Here is a 21439-nt window from a genome sequence, read left to right as displayed (position 1 = left end):
AGTATCTTTTGATCTGGTTTTTACAGCAAAGTCCTTGTTGAATCTTCAGTTAGGGTTTGATGAAACAGATTACACATACAGGTGTGAAAAGGGGCAACTGACTTTTAAAAGAAATCACTCCCTCTTAATATTAGTTTAAAAGAGAAGTAAAAAAAACTCTGTAAAGAAAGTGACAGGAGTTGTTTGCTGTTTTCTTACTCCATGACCTGAAACAAATATATATCATCGATATTTGCCTAAATGCATTATATTTAGTGCAAATTTGACTTGGCAACAAGTTAATGGTAATTAGATGACTGATGAACAAACTAGACAAACAAAAAAAGAAAAACATTTAGCTAAACTCAGTACCTTAAACCAGTCATGGAGATGCTGCATCTCCAGAGTGAGATCTCCAATCTTTTCTGTGGCTTAGGCTGCAGACAAGTGCAAATCATCTGGCAGCTTTCTGTGCAAAAAAATGAGAGAGACATCTGATTATTAGGTTATTTTATTTTACACCTGCTCTCTTTGAAACTACAGGTCTTTTTTTTTTTTTTGTATGATTTACAACTCAAATTATCCTTCTTTGTTCATTGATGAAGATCTCACCTTGTGACAGGACAGGACTGCTTCAGATGCATGCATGTGTGTGTATATATGCATGCATACATACATACATACATACATACATACATACATACTCACTATATTGGCAAAAGTTTTGGGACGTCTGCCTTTACGTGCACGTGAACTTAATCCGTATGGTTTAATATGGAGTTGGCCCACCCTTTGCAGCTAAAACAGCTTCAACTCTTCTGGGAAGGCTCTCCACAAGGTTAAGGAGTGTGTTTATTTGAATTTTTCCATTCTTCTAGATACACATTTGTGAGGTCAGGCACTGATGTTGGACGAGAAGGCCTTGCTTGCAGTCTCCTCTTTAATTCATCCCAAAGGTGTTCTATCAGGTTGAGGTCAGGACTCTGTGCAGGCCAGTCAAATTCCTCCACACCAAACTTGCTTATCCATTGTCTTTATGGACCTTGCTTTGTGCACTGGTGCGCTGTCATGTTGGAACAGGAAGGGGCCATTCCAAAACTTTTCCCACTAAGTTGGGAAATTGTCCAAAATTGTCCAACAGTAAGTTCCTTTCACTGGAACTAAGGGGCCAAGCCCAACCACTGAAAAACAACCCCACACCATAATCCCCCTCCACCAAACTTTACACTTGGTACAATGCAGTCATGCAAGTACTGTTCTTCTGGCAACCGCCAAACCCAAACTTGTCCATCGGATTGCCAGACAGAGAAGCGTGATTCGTCACTCCAGAGAACAGTGGCAGTGTGCTTTACACCACTGCATCCAATGCTTTGCATTGCACTTGGTGATGTAAGGCTTAGATGCAGCTGCTCAGCCATGAAACCCCATTCCATGAAGCTCTTTAGGCACTGTTCTTGAGCTAATATGAAGGCCACACGAAGGTTGGAGGTCTGTAGCTATTGACTCTCTGCAGAAAGTCGGCGACTTCTGTGCACGGTGTGCATCAGCATGCGCTGACCCCGCTCTGTGATTTTACGTGGTCTACCACTTCGTGGCTGAGTTGCTGTTGTTCCCAATTGCTCCCACTTTGTTATAATACCATGAACAGTTGACCGTGGAATATTTATTAGTGAGGAAATTTCACGATTGGACTTATTGCACAGGTGGCAACCTATCACAGTACCACGCTTGAATTAACTGAGCTCCCGAGAGCGACCCATTCTTTTACAAAAGTAGAAGCTTTGTAGAAGCAGTCTGCATTCCTGGGTGCTTGATTTTATACAACTGTTGCCATGGAAGTGATTGGAACACCTGAATTCAATGATTTGGAAGGGTGTCCCAATACTTTTGGAAATATAGTGAATATATACACATATAAAAGCATTTTCTAATTGTCATTGATTGATTGTTCTTACCCTTGTACAGGATGTCCTGCTCCAGCTGTTCCTCAGCAACAGGGAGGACTTCAGAATTTGGACCTACATATTAAATGAAATATATATTATGAATAAAATATTGCACCCTTAAATTAGTGGTTCTTCGTGCACGTTTGACTTCTCTAATCAATGTTATCTGATTTGTTTCTGAATTTAAATTCTCACATGGTTTGGTAATTACACCTAATAAAGCTATCCTCAGATCATGCTTTGATTAAAAATCTTTAATTTCATTTCTGACCTTTTAAGCTGTCACTCTAAAATGTTTGGTGTAATAATGACTGCATATTTGGGACAGTGCTTCTGTTCTAAATTGTTATAATTCTGTTATAAAAATTAAGAAGAACAGAAGTTCCTGTAAGTGAAAAATCAGCCATTAATCAATAGTTGTATCACCATGACAAGTTCATGTGATTTTCCATCAGAAAGTTTCTGATATGTTCCTACCTCACTCTGTTACTCCTCCTGAGCCTGATATTTTGCAACGAGGAAAGTGGAGGTGGAGAGAAAGAAGTGTTTCTCTTCTCTCCCTCCATCAATCTCACCAGTAACAACAGCCGATGAGGATGGTTCTCTAACGTGTTGGTAATGTATTTGAGTAAAACACAGAGTTCATGTACATCAAACACTTTGTTTTGTTGTGAACTTTGCTGTCCCATGATAAAACCGTTTGTCACTCTGATATCAGATACTCCAAAACGTCAACCTACAAAATGAGCAATAGACTTTCGCGCCTTCAAATACTGTAATTGGTGAGATGTTAAAATTGTCATAAAGATTTGTGATGTCATAAAGGCTCACACAGAGGATGACAATGCAAATAAGAATACACAAAACACACAAAAATGAGAATGTGTTTCTGAGTACATTGACGTAAACACAATCTGTTGTGTCAGCAGTGACGCTAAACAGTTGTAAGAGAAATCTCCTCAAACATTGTGAATTAGGTCTTAAAATGAGCCTAATATAACCTGCTGCTGTCTGTCCATAAGGGAGCCTATTATCTTTTTACAAGATGTAATATACGTAAGTCTTAGTTGTCCCCAGAATGTGTCTTTGAATTCTCAGCATTTATACCATGTTGTAAATGCCCATTTTTGAGTGGAAGGAAAAAAATTGTGTTTTCCTGCATGTATCTTTAAATGCAAATGAGCTGCTGCTCATACCCATAGCCTGTAAAAAAAAAAACCCCGCTATCCAGAAGAGGGCGGAGCCTGTACATCTCCTTCCTCTGCCAAAAACTAAAACATCTGTTTGGTTTTGATTATCATCTCTATCGTGGTCACGCTCATGTTACATAGCAGTTCTTTCTCATCATGAAAGTTTATTACTGCATGTGTTTTAAAGCCAAATCAGTCTAAATTTCTGATATGTGGTTTTCTGAACATAGGCTACATCCGAAACACGTGCACTGAAAACTGGATGGTCGCATAAGTATTAAAGTAAGTTATCTTTCACGTGTTATAACGCTTAAACTGTCAAATACACACAAGGTTATGTCAAAAACACACAAAGTTCACATAAACACAGTCAGTTATGTCTGTGAACATAAACAGCAAGTAAATAAATTGTATGTGTTTTTTAGATCTGCGTATTAAAGTGAAAGCAGCGTAACATACAGTAGGCTACCTAGCCTACTACTTATATATGTTGTTGATATGAATCAAACAACAAAAGAAAAACAGAAAATCCCTCCCTGCTCTTGATTGAATTAACTTTAGTAGTTTTAATAAGAATACATTTCTTACTTGAATGCTGCTGTTAAATGCTCTGGCGAGGAGATAAACATGGCGGACTGAGGGCGAGGTCTATGCTAATACGACAGTCCATTAGTAGTCATGGCGGGGACTGCGCAATGTGACATGCTAGAATCTGCAAACTCTGAGACACTGCTTATGATTTATGGGGATTAAAAAAAGAGGAGTGGGTGGATTTTTACCATTATAGGGTGGTTGTGTACACACACTGCCAACACACATTTATGTTCAAACATCATGTAAAAGTGAATTTTGCATAATAGGTCCTCAAACAACAAAATAAATTGTGAAAATCACTCACTTCTTTTTACTGAATAACTTAAGTAGCTTTAATATGAATCAGTGTATTTAATTCATACTGTTAATGTAAAGGCTATGCAGTGTTTTTTTTTTATTTAATTATTCAATTTCTGTATTAGCCTATACCCTATTGAATGCTACTGTTACCTGTGCTTAAAAAACTTAAAGCCCAATTTCACTTGTAGCCTATCTTTCTTATATTGTATTTGTAACTAGCATTTTAATAACAAAGATTAAATAACAAAAATAACTATATTGTGATATTTATATGCCTACTGTTGTTATAATGAACTAAAATGACTGATACTGTGAAATAAAATTTTCTTAATGGCCACCCCTAGTATTGTGTATGTTTGTTCTTTCTGTTTTATAGGTCTATATAAGTTACAAATGTGGCCAAAACATATCTCTGGGAAAATATATAACTAAAATATAATCATTATAGATTTACACTAGCAATACTTTTCTAATAGGCCTATTGTGTGGTCATTTATGTATGTTTTAAAAGAAAAATATTTCACTATTCTTACTATTGAAGTTGATCAAAATGATCTATCTGCCTATTTGTGCTTTTTGACAAGAATGTCACAGTCCTTTTTCAAACCTTTTTTTTTTGTAATTCAGTATGTATGTTTAATTCAATGGAGGGAAAAACAAGATTGTTGCATGATATAATGAGCAAAATGTTACCTATGTGAACTATTCATAGGTAACAAAATATATAACTAATTGCTTCTCAATTCAGTGTATTATTAGGGGCCAAGCACCACAAGGTTCGAGGCACCTCCTCTGTTAGTATTCATTTTTCTTCACTCTTGAGTCTATGACAGCCAATAGGAGGATCTTTGTTGACATCTTTGTACGCATGCGCGAGTGGTTGTGTGGCAACAAATCAAACAGTATTGCGGGCTGTAAAGACGCGACGAGCACTTTCAAGAGAGTTAGCGGGCAAAATCCACAATATATAAGCACTTTAACATCTGAAGACCGGAGGAGGTTTGGAGAGAAGCTCAAAATTTGTATTGGTGACAAAATCGAAGTTATTCAAAGCCCATATGAGATCTCCGCTGACTGTCCATGTAACTCCCCAAACAGTCGAGGCATTTATACTTGACGCAACTGTTTTGTTTTAGACTGAACACCAGACCATACAACTGATTTAGACGCGCAAACTGGGTGATGATGAGATGTACTAATATCCGTCTGCTCGGGCAGATTGGGCTCAAAGTCGTGCATCTGCGGATGCGGAGGCGCGCGCGCTGTTAAGCCGAATCTGCCAGAGCAGACGGATATTAGTTTTTTTTATTACCTTCGCGCTCATGCGGACGCGTCGAGTATAAACAAGGTTTTACAGCTCAGCCACTTGTTTTTTTTTTTCAAATTTTTTTTGCAAGTGGAAGATCTTGGTTTACATTTGGACTTGGATGTGATCTTATAGGCTTGAAAAGGTTGGTGACCACTGCATAACGCAAACCCAGACAAACGTTTGACTGCAGTATCTTCTATTCTATGCGCCTTATAATCCGGTGCGCCCTATATATGAAAACAGTTATAAAATAGGCCATTCATTGAAGGTGCGCCTCTGCTTATAGTGCGGAAAATACGGTAGTCTGGGTGCTGTGGATCGCAGTTTGGGACACCTGAATCAGAACGCGAAAACATATGACTCGGTTGATTTGACTCAGTTTTATTATTTTTTATTTTATTCAATCTTCTATAAATACATAGTCACTAAGACTTAGGCCTACCATGAACAAAATGAGCCTCACAAACTCGATCAGTAACGTTAGGAATCCAGGCTTCGGTCCAGGTTCAATCGCCTAATTGCACGCAACCATTTCTTTCGTTTTTCGCGATCCTTTTCGGAAGGAATTCGAAAAAACTTTTTATCAGGCCCCCAACGAGCCGTACAATCGACCACACAGCAAGAGTGAACCATCCTCTTCTCTAAATCCTCCTCCAAACGTGCAAAACAATCAAATTACAGGTATCTAGCGGTGTTTCCTGCCACACGATTCCCGTGATGCAACGCGGCAAACATAAACAATGACGTCACAAAAGATCCGCCTATAGAACCGCTAGCGGGAAAGTTATGAAATTCTGCACACAGACTTAAGACAGTCTCAACATTAATCACAGCAAATTGATGGAGTCTCTTAAAAGTTATTAAAAATAAAGTGCATCAATAAATTTGACAAAGAGCATGCCATAACCTATCTCTTTAACCTGAGGCTTTATATTTGCAACGATTTGGCGTAGCACTGTGATGCACTTGTGTTGCAAAACTCTTAACACAGGCAGGCAAAAGTTAAACACAGTCGTCATCGTTTACACACAATGGCTAAAAAATGTTCACACATTTCTAATGACGTGAACAAACCAACTATACAAAATAAGCCAGCTCAGAGTGCACAGGTGCACTGAATGTTGATATTACAAACAATATATGCAATCAATGAGGAGAGGAAGAGTATCTGTAAGATGTAGTGGATAAGGAGGATGAGAAAGAGAAAGGTGTGGAGAGTTTTGTCAAGGCTGGATCTGGAGATTTTTTTTTTTTAACTTTTGTTACATTATAAATGTCTTTACTGTCACTTTTGGACAATTTTTTGCATCCTTGTTGAATAAAAGTACTACGTTTTTTCAAAACGAAATCCCCAAAATAGTGTATTTATAAACAGTTATCTTTCCAATAATACCATTGTATATTTTGAATTTTGACACCTACTGTACTAATATTTAACAAGAGGTCATGAAAACATGCTTCTCTGATTATCTCCCCATGTCCTTATAGCAATACCTATATTTAATATTTATAATCATCAGAATTAAGTCTGTGTCTTAAGAAGTGTCAAGTCTATAGTATAGGCAACTATTTGTAGTTGATACCTTTCGACACCTTTAGAATTTCATAACGTACGTATTCATAACCCTGCATTCAGGAAATATGAAACATTGCAGCCGACAGTTTGGTGTCCACTTTACTTTAAGTGGAAAAGTAAAATTTTCCACTTAGAATGTTAGGGTGTTTTCACACTAGGTACGGTTGTCTTGTATCGTGCCTTAGCGTGATTACATGCAGCGCCTTTAAATGACTGGAATTTTAAATCAAAACAAAAACTCCTGCATTCATTTGATAAAATTTTATTTTCTATGAAAAACCAATCAAGAGCATTAAGGCTGATGCCTGTGTGCAAACAGGTGGTGAAGTCATTGACAGCTACAACCAGTCACAGGACATGTAGGTTCTTTAATTACAGTAATTCTGCAGCTCAATGATGCTGCAGGGTTTGTGGCAGCACTGCTCCACAATGCCTCTCTTCCTTATCAGCTCGGCATGATCTTTAAATGCAAAGTCAGCCACCTCAGTTTCCTGGGCATATTTAGGAGGAAGGAAACCTGGGGAAAAATACAACAATAGGGAAAAACTTGACATTAGTCTAGCCTAATATTTGTGTACAACTGAGCCAATTCTTTTTTTGAAGTTGATTCTTTGTAAAAATTCAGACAATCAGATCAAACATTTATTCATTGACACTGGGGGTTAAAATAATTCTGAATAACCGCCATAATATGCCTAGCCTTGATGAGATACTGTGAAGCCTATTTTACACACGTTGTTTTACACATTATACATATTTATGCTTCACTACCATTTCATTTTGTTTAAGAAATTAATACTTTTATTCAGCAGCATGTATGCATATAATTGATAAAAAATGACAGCAAAAACTATAATGTTACAAAGAACCCTGATAATAATTAATGTTTTTGAGCAGCAAATCAGCAAATTCGGAAGGATCATGAGACACTGAAGAAAAATTCAGCTTTGCCATGGGATAAATGACATTTTATATATAATAAAACAGAAAACAGTTATATTAATGTGATAATATTTCACAATATTATTATTTTTACTGTATTTTTGATCAAATAAATTCAGCCTTCTTTCAAATACATAAAAAAATCTTCCCAACCCCAATATTTTGAACAGTAGTGTACATTTCATTATTTGTCTTCCAGTCTTTACTTTTTTTGTCATTACTTTAGACATCACCTTCTGATAATGAGGTCAAATTCATTTTCAGGTTCTCTGTCACCTTTCTGCAGGTCATTTAATTAAATACCTTACATTATTATTATGAAAACCAGCTTTAATCAGTATTATTTCTCTGTCTTAAGTGCATAATAGGCTAATGGCACGATATACACTAATTCGGCAACCCATGTAGAGCCTATACATCTCGTGCCTACATTGGCCCCACCGTGTTACACTTACAAAATGAAATGCATTACTTACAGTATATATCTTTGCAATATCCAGAGTAATTACTTTCTTATCATTCTATCATTCTTATCCAGAGTAGTGAACAGCACTATTTTTCAAAGCTCCTTTTACTAGAAACATAGTCTTTCTTACCCATAAGAGAGTCAACATCTCTCTTGGGGTTGTAGAAAAAGCCTGTTGGACCACAGACCAGGTAGAGGGCATCGACCAGATGAGATCCACACAGGTGCTGCGGCGCCCCTGCGTTAGCGTTCACACTGGAGACGGCCAACAGGAACAACAGAGCACCAGCCTGGAGCCACACTGCCATGGTCACGCTGACAGAAAAACAGATGTATGCTCTTTTACTGATAAAACAAACATACATCCACATGCACAAAGTAGCATCAACAGTACACCAGTTGCAATAGCATTTTCTGTTGATTTACCATCCTGCTGGTCACTTACCTGTTCTTGAAGCAGAGGACAAGGAAAGGTAGAGATGGTAGAGGAGAGATTGCTTGGGACGAACAGCGTGTCCTCCTCACTTTTATACATGCGTTAAGACAGGTTATGCAGTCTTTGCCTGAATCAGCGGAAAACTGATCCTGTGCGCAAACACACTTTAACACTTTTAAGGGAATGTCCAATTACACATGCAACATTACCTGTGTTTGCCCAACCAATTCACATGTACTCCTGAGTGATATTACGCTGATGGAAGACAAACACATTCTGGTGCTCACGCAGGTCTAGTAGCCTGTGTTGTCAGTCTCAAGTGGGTATTGGTTAATTGTTAATAAGTGTTGCAGACAGAAGTTTACACAGAATGGCCTGATCATGGATCTGCTAAGGTGACAGATGGTGGTTTTTCTGTGTAAAGATCATTTGAGTGAAACAGCAGAATATCTCTAGGTATCTCATTCTCGAGAAAATGGGATCAGCTGTCTCATTAGTCATTAGTATTGTTTGTGACATCCTCACTATGACGTTTTTTAGCAATGAAGATGTGTGATTAGTCAATGGCCTGAGTTTTTGAAAGATTTTATAGCAAGCCACCACAAACTTTCTTAATGTTAAAAGACATTCCACTCAAGTTAAAAATTGTAGATAGCGTTTGCAGCCAAATCTACTATTATTTAGCAAAAACAGCTTTTTATGAGACTCCGTCTACAGTACATGTGATGTGTCTGCCTCTTTTTTTCCATAAAATTGCATTTTTAACATATTTAGCATTAAATGAGAAAGTGAAGCTACTAAGCTAGTTTAGTGTTAATATGACATTAGTGCTGTACTTCATGACTTTCGGCCCTTTTTAAGGTTATCTTATGATAAATCTGTTTTTATAGTATAGTGATCGTCAACATGTAGTGAACGTGCCAGAGCTAAATGGATTCAAGCTAACAGAGAGGAAAATAGTTTTATGGGGGTGCTTTTTATGTATTCTACAACACGTTTCTGCAGTCCACCAAAAATCACTTTCTTACGGTTATGGCTATAAGCAAACACCAATGTTCATTTAAAGAGATTTATTTATTTACAACTTCTTTTTTTGACAGAGTTTGAAAACATACAAAAAAATGCAATTTTAACATATCTGAAGGATTTAAGGTAAGGAGGCATGAAAACAATTACAATAAGAGCTACAAAATAACAAACACATCTGCACAATATATAAAACAATAAGTCCATATCAAATAAATGTATAAAACAGCAAAATATTTAAAATAGTGAAATATAATTTATATTAAATATAACATACATTATAGATTGTTTATTTGATTATTGCTTTTATGTAGGCAGTGGGTTATAACATGGCGCGTTATTGCCTCTTGAAATAAAGGTGTTAAGTCCATCTCCCTAAATTAAACAGCCAAACCCTTGGTTAGCACGCATCATAAGACATCATTTATATATTAAATGAATACATCACTTCTAGCTTAACCCTGTTTTTAGGATGTTGCCTCAGGGACACAAACCCATTTTCTTCACTTTGCAAGAACATGATTCATGTTAGATAGATAGCAATAAAATGGTTTTAATAAAGAGATGGCTTTGATGGATTTTTAGTCACATTATACACTTGCAGTCATTTCAAAATTCTTTTTTTTAAATGTATGATGCACAAATTTGCATGTTTGAGCAAACTTCACTTTAAAACATTCAGAGTTATACAAATGATTTGTATGAAAGGGGGAATTGCTTAAATGTGTTTGATACCAAGAAGCAAAATTGGCAGAGGTTAGCTGTTAGTATTTTGACATCAGTAACATCTTATTTATTAATTTCGATACATTATTTAATTGATGCAACAATACCTACAAAGGATTCCCAAGAATACAGTGCTATGCATAAGTTTAGACACCCATGCTAAAGTTGACTAAAAAGAGGAATAAAAAAATCATCTTTTGGAAATTGAACTTAATGCCTTAATTAAAAAAATTAGGAAAAATCCAACCTTTAAGGACACCAATTTTCTTTGTGAATGAATAATGTATCGTAAATAAATAAATGTTCTTCCCACATAGCCTTCACCATACCTGATTGGCATGGAGTACTTTCCATAAGATCATCTCTCAATGCAAATCTGAAATAAAACCATGCCAATCTCTAGGTATGGTGAAGGCTATGTGATGATGTGGGGCTATTTTAATTCCAAAGGCCAAGGGAACTTTATCAGGATGCATAGTATCCTGGATCCATGAAGTAACTAGCCTTTAAAAATAAAAATCTGCCTGCCTCTATGGGAATTTAACATAGGGGTGTCCAAACTTATGCACCCTGTATTTTAAGGAAGAACATTTATTTATTTACGATACATTATTCATTCACAAAGAAAATTGGTGTCCTTAAAGGTTGGATTTTTCCTAATTTTTTTAATTAAGGCATTAAGTTCAATTTCCAAAAGATGATTTTTTATTCCTCTTTTTAGTCAACTTAAGCATGGGTGTCTAAACTTATGCATAGCACTGTATATGTTGTAACAATGCATTCAACATGGGCTTAACATTTCATCAACTTAATAAATAATAACTTGAATTATGATGAAGTAATAAAAAACATTCATCCAGTTTCTGTTCATGTAAAGCATAGAAAACATGCAGCTCAGTTTTGCAGTTGGTAAATTATCTCAGTGTAATATTCAAGCATTATCTAATATTACCTTCACATTCCATTTAAATGTAACTCATTTTTTGCAATGTGATTTGACTGACTTGTCAGCAGTACAGCTTTTGAAAACAGATTTACCTGATGATTATAGATGCTTGCATACATGTGTACTATTAGTCTTAGACCACCCTGTGTCTTACATCTTTCACACAGCTGCAGCTTACTCCATCATCCAGCAGAACAGAAGAGACATCTACAGACAAAAAACACATTCATTCAAGCTGCTTTAGCAACAGTTGGTGTTTTACTCGGGTGCTTTATCTTTTTCTACTTTCCGACAAAGAGAACAACATGGATAGAGGTGTTCATTCTCTTCACATCAGAAAAATCAGTCACATTCAATCTCATACTCAAGCTTTTGTTCAAAGCTGTTCAGTGGATTCACATTTATTTCTTTTAATAAACCAACATCATATCATCAATAAATTATACAAAATGGCAGATAAGTTGAGAAGAAAACACAACACATTCTTTTCTAGCTCTTAGAGTGGTTTATGGTGTGTTGCTTTGTGATGAATCTACAGAATTGTGAGTTAATAAACAAACTGCGAATCATCAGTGGAGCAGTTGACCGTTTATTAAAACCAGGATGTTACAGCAGGTAACTGTGACTTAAGTTACACTGTGTGTCATCCTGATGTCACACTCACCCTTTATTTCAGAGATTTCTTTCTCTGCATTTCCGTTGACAGTTTGGGCTTGTTTTCTGTCCACCATGTCAGTCCTCACTTGTCCTAGAGTCCTGAGGAGACACATGGTGTCAAATGGGGCTTCCCCTCCTTCCGACAGCAGCTCTAAAACCTGTGTACACACATCACAAACAAATGTATTAAAGTCTTCACTCACTGGCACCAGCATCCAGATCTGAGAATGAGATATTAGTGCATTTTCACCAGACATAACACTGTATAAAAAAATAAAATTCAAATGTACAAACCTGCAAACATTTGTAGCTCTTAAGCTCACTCAAGTTCTCCTCCAAGAACAGCAGGTAGATGCTGAGGTCATCATAGCGCCGGGCGGTAGGCTGCAAATCCAGCACGTGTCCGAAAGCAGGCAGTAGGTGGTATGGACGGAGGAACTGAGCGCGCTGGTGCTGGCGAGCAGGTTGGAAGGCAGCGTAAACCACAGCCGGTACTAACAGTAAATACACCATCAGATTCATGCAACTTAGGAGACGAAAAACACCCACTGCCACCAGCTTACACTGAACTGCATCTGGCACCACACTCTCGTTTACTAATATACCTGGAGACATACACACACACACACAAACACAATTCAGAGAACAAACATCATAAAATGATTAGACACACACCATCACCCTCATATTTTTATATTCATTCTTGAAGTGTATCACGTGTGTGGAAATTTACACAAGCACACTATCTAGCACACACCTCTGCGCAGGTTACAGGAGAACTGATCACTGGGTGAAACCCAAAGGATGTAGTAGGTCAGATAAGAGCAGGCCAGCAGTAAAGTGAGGAATGTTAAAACCCGACAAAGTAGATATTTTGCAGCCAAAGCCCATGATGAGAGTTTTGTCTTTAAGTACTGCTCTACCAGAGGGTACTTAAAGCAAGCTTCAGTCAATTCCAGACCACTGAGAGTGAGTGAAAAAGAGAGAGAGAGGTTTTAAGATTAAGGTTAAGATCAGTAGAATCAGAACATTATAGATTTATAGTTTTAGGATATGATTGAGGAAGGAAAGGAAATAGAAAGGAAGTTTAAATAGCAAAGATGTCAGTTGTTCACAAGCATTAATACAAGAAATTAACTAAAATAATAAAAGGTTAGATGATTAGTGAATTTAATTACATTTTTTTTGTCACAGATTTTTAAAATACACTACTGTTAAAGGTACGGGGTCAGAAAAATGAAATGAAAAAATAATACTTTTAATCAGTAAGGATGCATTAAATTTCAAATAAATGCTGTGCTTTTGAAACTTTCTACTTTCTACAACAACAAAAAGATCCCCCCTGAGGGTACCTGCAATTTTTAGACCACTGTTGTTGATAATAATAAGAAGAAATGTTGTTGGAGCACCAAATCAGCATATTAGAATGATTTCTGAAGGACCATGTGACTGTGAACACTGGAGTTCATGATCATGATCAGATGAAATCTCTAAATTACCCAAGTTGACAAGAGTGTGTTAAATATATAAAATATTGGTTGACCTGTAATTTCCTTCTATTAAGTTCAGATAAGACTGAACTGAAGTATTACTTACTGGACCAAAAACGTGTACACAGAATCACAGAAGAATACAAGTTGCATTTAGAAAGATGTACTGTTACTCCACCCTCTACAGTAAAAGACTTGGGTGTTATATTAGACAGTCTCTCGAAAAATATATTTCATATGTTACAAAAACAGCCTTCTTCCACCTCAAACATCGCTAAGCTATGGAACATGCTATCTGTTTCTGATGCAGAAAAGTTAGTTTCATGCATTCATGACCTCTAGATTACTGTAATGCATTGGGTGATTGTCCTTCATCCTCAATAAACAAGATACAGTTAGTCCAAAATGCAGCTGCTAGAGTTCTTACCAGGTCAAGAAAATGTGATCATATAACCCCAATTTTATCATCTCTACACTGGTTACCTTTAAAGTTCCGTAAGTATTGTTACTGAGGCCCTAAATGGTTTAGCTCTTGTGTATTTAACCGAACTTCTATCGCCCTGCAATCCTTCACATTATTTAAGGTCACAAAACTTTGGACTTTTGGTAGTACCTAGAACATTTAAGTCCACTAAAACACACGGGGTTTTCACATTTGGCTCCTAAACTCTGGAATAGACTTCCTGATGATGTTCAGGGCTCAGGCACACTCTCCCAGTTTAAATGATGTTTTATAAACAAAGTTCGGGAGGAGCACGTTCAAATAATCAATCCAATCTACTCGTCATCAAACAATTATGTCTACCCTAATCAGCATGACAAGTATATATATCCACTCTGTCAACTCACCTAATATTCCTTGACAGTTTTCCAGCATCCCTCCACCACCCCGACTCCTCACTCTTGGCTCAATCTTTTACAGCCAGGAATACGGGGGGAGTACTCTGGGTTCGGGCCGAATACCGAGCCCGGAGCCCTCTCCTCGGACAGCACGCCAAATACGCATTTATTCTATCTGACTTATTTGTAAGTGTGAACTAGTGAAATCTAGACGAAAGACGCATCTCTTTAGCCAAACATTCACATAATGCCCCTTATAACCTTGTACTCCAGTTATATCAGATCAAATGCACATGATTATCTTTACTTTTTGTTATGAACAGCAGCTCCGCTAATTATTTTCCATTTGCTTTTCTGTTCTTCTGGGTAACTAGAGAGTACATCAGATCCAGTTTGGATCCAGCCTCTTATGAAGATTTCAGATGCCCCAACACCTGTGAACAGATGACGGCTACGCCTGCGAGGACTTCAGATGATGCCAACTCTGAATCAACATGCACCACTGCCACATCTCACATAGATTGTAATCATTATGTTCACAACTTGTAATAATTACTTCAGTGACCTCACTGTTTCTGCCTAAAATGAATACATATTAATTAACTTCATGATTTGTTTATGTACATTTCTCATAAACTTCAGGTAATAGCTGGAGTTTTGAAAATGTTCACTGCACTACACCTGTGTGGGTCTTCTGCAATGTCTTTGTCTTGTTTGATTGTGAGGCTCTTGGCCAGGCGGATGGCACGGTTGTAGCAACGGTCAAGTTCCTCCATGATAAAACTGAGGTCAGAGGATAGGGTAGGGGTAGCCGTGAAACGCCAGAAGAGAGCAGGAATATACAGGAGGACCGCGACCAGCAGAAGGATATAAGGAAAGAACTGAAGACAAAGACAGAGTATAAGACAAACACAAGCAACAAGGAACCTATTTTGATATGACATTGTTGCTCATGTCATGACCAAGTACATTGAATATACAGTAGACCTATATACATTACCTTGTGTAGATGAAGGGGGGCGCTATCAGCCCCATTGTCTATAGGGTGATGCTCTACTGCGGCCCAGCAAAAGGAGTCCACATACGCAGCCTGTCTCATTGTGAAGTTAGTGGGTGGAAAACATGTGATCTGAGTACCTAGAGGAATTACACACGAACATGCCATTTTCTTACCTGAAGAGACTGAAAGAGCTATATGATGGAAATTTGATTACTCTTATCTAAAATAAAATCCTCAAATATGCTACTTACATAGAATAGTGTTTTTGCATCTTTGTTATGAGCAAACAATATTTCTGATTAAACATGGTATTTAAGTAAGTGCATTATGTTGTCCTGCTTTGTGATAATTGTATCTATGCATATATCTCTTTCAAAACAACCAACTTATGTTCATTACAGATTACTAATGTACATAATGTTTCTTAGTGTCTGTGAAGTACTTCCAAAAGCAACTGTAGTCTTCCATCAACATTTTGGAATGATTTCATAAAGAGATGTAGCTTTTAATAATTCACCCAACAAAGAAAATTATGTCATCATTTACAGAAAGGCCACTGACTTCCATTGTATGGAGAGGGAGAAAAAAGGGATCTTTTGCGTTCCACAGAAGAAATAAAGTAACTTTTGGAATCTCATGAGGGTGAGAGCACATGTTGAATTTTTGATTTATTTTTAACTATCCCTTTGACAAGTCAAAGTATTACTATCATCCTCATTGTGGCAATTATACCACCTGGAATATAAATGATATTAATCCACTGCATATCAAAAAGAGCACAGCTTTTTACATCAAAAGTCTAAGGAGTAAAGTCTGGAACTACTGATGGAATAATGATTGGTTTAAATGTTTTTTTTGTGTGTGTGTGTGTGTGTGTGTGTGTGTGTGTGTGTGTGTGTGTGTGTGTGTGTGTGTGTGTGTGTGTGTGTGTGTGTGTGTGTGTGTGTGTGTGTGTGTGTGTGTGTGTGTGTGTGTGTGTGTGTTTTCCATAAATAGTCTAAGACAGACCTTACAATGACAACAATGAAATCTTGTATGGCTACAAGTGTTGCAACAACCAACAATCAAGAAATAAAATAGATGAAACATATTAGTTTGATTGCTAGAGTTTGTCTTAGGAAGACATAACTCTACTAAGCAGAATAGTCTGGTTTGGTTGTGATTGTGTGATTGATGCTAGGCTACTTCTGCCCCCGCCTCTCTATTACTGAGACAGATAACAAGCCCTCGATAGCAGTGGAAATAAACAACGGTCACAATGTGAGTGGAAAACGACTGGCCCCAATAATTATTTAAAACTAATTAAGTGCATATACACTACAAAATACGACGTTAACAGTTCGCATGCTTATAAATCGCTACATTCATCTCATGTTTTGTTAACGCGCATAATATCCAGCAGTGACGCGCCCATTCTGGATTTACACACAAAACCGCAATGGCAATGCTCTGGTCTTTGTTCAAGTAACGTAATCGACAATAAGTTGTGTGAAAATACGTCCTTCGTTGTTTCTGGGGAATATTTAATAATATTTCGTTACAGCCTAAAGTTATTCTCGATTTAGCCAGTCTTTCAACAAGCAGCCATTCTGTACAAATCCGTAATTAAAGGTATAACGTTAAAGGCTTCATGTTTTTGAGTTTGAACCTGTTTATCTCCATAAGTTCAAACCACTCTATCTCTATCGGACGTTTCAAAGTAAACCTTATTGACGTTTTACGCAAATCCCGGTAGCTGTGATAAAATGTTTTTACTGACCCACAGAGACTTCTTGCGCAAAGGCGAGTGAGATGAGTAACAAAGGAAGCCCAACCGCGATAAAACTGACCAGCTTGTCTGTAGCCAGTTCCAGCCGCACGCCTTTATACTTAGATTCACTCTGCTCTTTCAATAAAAAATCAGAAAACACATATTCAGTCGCGACGCGCGCTATAGCCATTGTTAAGATTAAATGAGGGCTATTTGTCAAGTGCACCGCTAGTTCCGGTCCAGCAGGGTTAATACGCGCACGGTTCACAACAACACCAGAGGGAATACGTTTATATACTGTCTATGAGGGAATCAGAAACTGGATTGAGTCAGTCGTCCTACTAGAATTATTCAATTTTTGACATAAATACCCACTATTGTAGTAACTAATTTTATGAGACAAAGAAAACCGACCTTATGAAAACTAGTCAAATTAAGGCAGCAATAAAGTAAGAGGGGTTGTATTTGTCTATAGTAAACAAAGATAATAATAATGAGAAAACCTTGAGAATATTACAATATTTGGATTATTGTTGTTCAATTCAAATGAGCACTATTGGCAAATTGTACATTGTATTGCCAAAGCATTTATATAAGCAGGAACAATAAAACAAAGGAGAATTAATGGTGAACAAGATATATTAACCTATTCAAATATTTACCAATTTATATATGTACACATGTAGGCCTATTTGTTTGAGGGGAAAAAAGATATTTGAAGAAACATAATACAAATGCTTGCTAGTTCGCTATAATTTATGCAAGCTGCAACTGTTTTCTTTTGCCAAGAGGTTCCCATTTTCAACCCAAACCACTGCATGTAAATGGCCAAAGACCTTATTGGTCTTATTATTTGATAAAACGGCATGGAACTTGTTTGTTTGGTTATGCAGTTATTTAGAAAATCCTGTTTAAAATTAAAAGAAAAATAATGTCCTTGTCATGGACATTACTTTAATAGAAATTTAGACTGAGTAATTCCACAGCTAGAGTTGAAATGAAATAGAGGAAAATTATTAAGTATTGAACCATAAAGAAAAGAACATGAGTTAAATGTAAAGAACACAAAAAATAAGAAATGGTGGAAATGAATTAGCAGTGGCTCTAACCACAAAAGTTCGAGGCAGAGAGGTGCTGTTAGGTGAACCTCAGACTTTGAAGATAAGTCAGATAGAGGCTCCATGCAGCATTCACAAGACAGCAGCGTGGCTTCCCACAACTCTCTTTCTTACTGTCGGTGACATTGACCCCTCCACATTTACATGGCTTGTGCATAATTAAATACAGACGAACAAAGGAATTTGGGGGTATTCAGTAATTCTTATTGAAACAAACAAACAAGCCAGTAAAGAGATGCAGTTCGTTATAAGAATTGCATTTACTCAGTCCTCCAGTGTTTATAGTTTTAGAGGCATAAACTGTTCAATAACGTGGTTGATGGTGCATGATATGGATGTATGAATTTTTTTGTCACTGCATTTTTCTGTGCAAGGATCATTAAGTCTTTCCAGAATCTCCGCTTATCTTAGCACCGCTGTTGTCCACACAGCTTTCTGATCATTTTTCAAACAGACATAAAAATGGATTTCAGTGAAAGCTCAGCTTTATTGACTTGATTAGAGTGAAGCAACAAGTTCCAAAAGACAAAAAAAAAGGTTAATGAAACTGCAGGCATTTTCTGAAGAAAGAGAGATGGATACAGGATATATTTTGATTTAAATGCTCTTTTTATTATTGCGTGTAGCCATCTTTGGCAGTTTGTATATCATGTCATGTTTTTTTTCTTCAGTCGTGGAACAGGTCGAAGAAGCTGTGGTCGTCTGGGGCCTCCTCGAATGCCACGCCCTCACAATAGGCCGGGGGCACAAAGGCTTGTGGGTCATCAACTTCTGGTTCAACACCAAAGAAACTGAAGCAGAAAATAGCTCAGTTAATTGACGTATGCAAAAATGCAGGATACAATAAAATGTATTCATCCTCAAAAGATTTGAAACAAATGTGTTTCTGAGAAACTTGAATACTCTGCAGTACTCTTAATAGTGTTCCTATAGTGCATTCAGTCTCTGCTTTACCTGAAGAGAAGGTCCTTCTTCTCACCATAGTATGATCCAGAGACCGGCAGACAGCCACAGGAAGTGGTTGACAGAGAGTATTGAGCTGAAAAGAAAATCAAAACATGATTGTTTTTATTTTGAAAAGCAATAGAATAACTACATAAGTAAATAAAAATAAAAATAAAAAAAAAAAAAAGAAGAAGAAAAAGGTAAGGACCATGAAGTTCGGGCAACTTTCCATGCCAGACCCGGACTCGCAGTCCCTGTTCTGTGACTGCGGGGCTGCCCATGTAAATCTCAGACTCGTGAGTGGCATCGGGTGGAATCTCCATCAGGTGTTTACGGGACTGCAGAGTCTCCTTCTTGCAACTCTCATTTTTACTGTCTATCTCATAAAGTGTACCCTGTGAGAAAAAAGTGCTTTATTATATATTATAAGGTTCAACACAAATTCAATCACAAGCTGAAAGAGGAAGAGGAATAGAGAGAGAGAGAGAGAGAGAGAGAGAGAGAGAGAGAGAGAGAGAGAGAGAGAGAGAGAGAGAGAGAGAGAGAGAGAAATCGCTGACTAGGCCTACCTCTTCAAAATGTATGAGCACATCCATATACGAAGTTTTGTTCGCATGAGTAGTGTCTTCCACAAAACGAAATTTACTCGCTTTGGAGTCATAACTGAACTCTCCAGATGCAAGGTCATGACCCCCCGTTGAAACCTGAATGTTTGTTTTGCATGTCAAACAAAAGAGAACCGTAAAAATGTTAAAGTTAGTCAGTAAAAAATACTATTTATTTAGCTTTTAATAATTCAGATGTTTCAAACAGCTCTCAAGGTCTCTGCTAATGAAACTAAATACAAGGTTTTAAGATTCAAATACAACTGTCCGGCCACATTGCTTTGTGTTAAGCAAATGTTGGTAACTATTGCCCATGGTTACTTCATGTTAGTAAATACATTAACTAATATTAACAAATGAGACCTTATTTTAAAGAGATTTGTTACTGTATTTGTTAATCTTTGTTAACATTAGTTAATAAAAATACAGTCGTTCATTGATAGTTCACGTTAGTTCAGTACTAATGTTAACAAATACAACATTTGATTTTAATAAGATATTAGTAAATGTTGAAATTAACAAAGATTAATAAATGTTGTAGAAGTTCAGTTCATTAGTTCATGTCAACTAATGTGGTTAACTAATGAAACCTTAATGTAAAGTGTTACCCAAATGTTTTATAACAAAGGCTAGAATGCTTTTATTGGGAATGTTTTTGAATAGCTTAAAAAGCTGTCTGCCTGTCACTGAATTAGAATGTTTCATAAATAGTGAAAAAACGAGGGCTTGTGCTTGTATTCAGTTGACGCAGCATTTTTTAAAGGCTTTATTTTAAAGGTTCTCTCATTACTGAGCCAAATTGTACTGCCTAACAGCCTGCTATAATGATTAAACATCCCATTAAAAATATTGTACACTCACCACTTTCATTGTTCCACTGCTCAAAGGTGGGGAATCTGAAAAAGAAATAAAAAAGTTAATTTCTTCCACATAATCTGCAGCTTCTGAGAATGTTCAAATTCAAAATGTTCTCAATACAAAAAAAAAAAAAATATTATAAAAGCAGATTATTCTTTAACCACAAAGACAAGAAATGTATATAAAGTTCTTACGACACGGCTGGCGTTGAGAAGAAGCCCATGCGACTGCACAGAGGCACGAGAACACCACACAGAGCAGCTTGACTGTATGCATCATTGCTCTCTAACTTTCTTCAGGTCCAGACACTTCCACCCTCATTCAGACTGTGCTTTTTATATATAACCCCTGCACCCCATATAAATGCCCCCTCCCTTTTGGACATCCAGCAATGCAATAAACAAAAGATGTCGAAATCACCTTCTGTTGTAAGTGCAAATAAGAAAGCTGGACAAAATTGGCACAAATGACCATTTACAAGAAGAAAAGCTTAATTCAAGCAAACAATCGCCCTCGTCCGCCTCTGATCGGCACTCAGGGGGTCTGGCTCCATACTGGTGGACCAAGTCCAGAGACAGTTGGTTTCACATCACATGGTTTTGGTTCATGTAAGGTGATGATTGTGCAGTCTCAATCAAGGAAAAACAAAACAAACAAAAAAACAAAAGTGGGTTATACAGGTGTGAAAACAAAAGCCCATCTGGTACTTTGCTTGTCTTCTTCCTTAAAATGTGTTTCTT

General features: G+C 37.0%; 3 protein-coding genes across 3 annotated transcripts; all 3 read right to left on the bottom strand.

Moving 5' to 3' along the window:
• Positions 1-7262: 7262 nt before the first annotated feature.
• Positions 7263-8610, bottom strand: ins (preproinsulin; the record flags this gene model as incomplete). Its single annotated transcript, XM_081365221.1, has 2 exons — positions 7263-7411; positions 8433-8610. 2 exons carry the CDS (start codon positions 8608-8610, stop codon positions 7263-7265), a joined length of 327 nt encoding a protein of 108 aa, XP_081221347.1.
• Positions 8611-11522: 2912 nt separating this feature from the next.
• On the bottom strand, positions 11523-17363 carry panx1b (pannexin 1b; the record flags this gene model as incomplete). Its single annotated transcript, XM_081365215.1, has 7 exons — positions 11523-11643; positions 12101-12251; positions 12388-12698; positions 12851-13056; positions 15105-15304; positions 15424-15560; positions 17183-17363. 7 exons carry the CDS (start codon positions 17361-17363, stop codon positions 11570-11572), a joined length of 1260 nt encoding a protein of 419 aa, XP_081221341.1. The 3' UTR covers positions 11523-11569.
• Positions 17364-18958: 1595 nt separating this feature from the next.
• On the bottom strand, positions 18959-21020 carry epd (ependymin; the record flags this gene model as incomplete). The annotated part of the gene is given in 7 exon segments (XM_081365220.1): positions 18959-19082; positions 19246-19330; positions 19445-19631; positions 19806-19940; positions 20703-20737; positions 20894-20984; positions 20988-21020. Coding segments are annotated over 7 exon segments (690 nt in total).
• Positions 21021-21439: the final 419 nt, after the last annotated feature.

This window comes from Scardinius erythrophthalmus, assembly GCF_964197995.2.
Source record: "Scardinius erythrophthalmus genome assembly, chromosome: 5".
Lineage (NCBI taxonomy): Eukaryota > Metazoa > Chordata > Actinopteri > Cypriniformes > Leuciscidae > Scardinius > Scardinius erythrophthalmus.
This window is presented reverse-complemented; position numbering and strand designations above follow the sequence as displayed.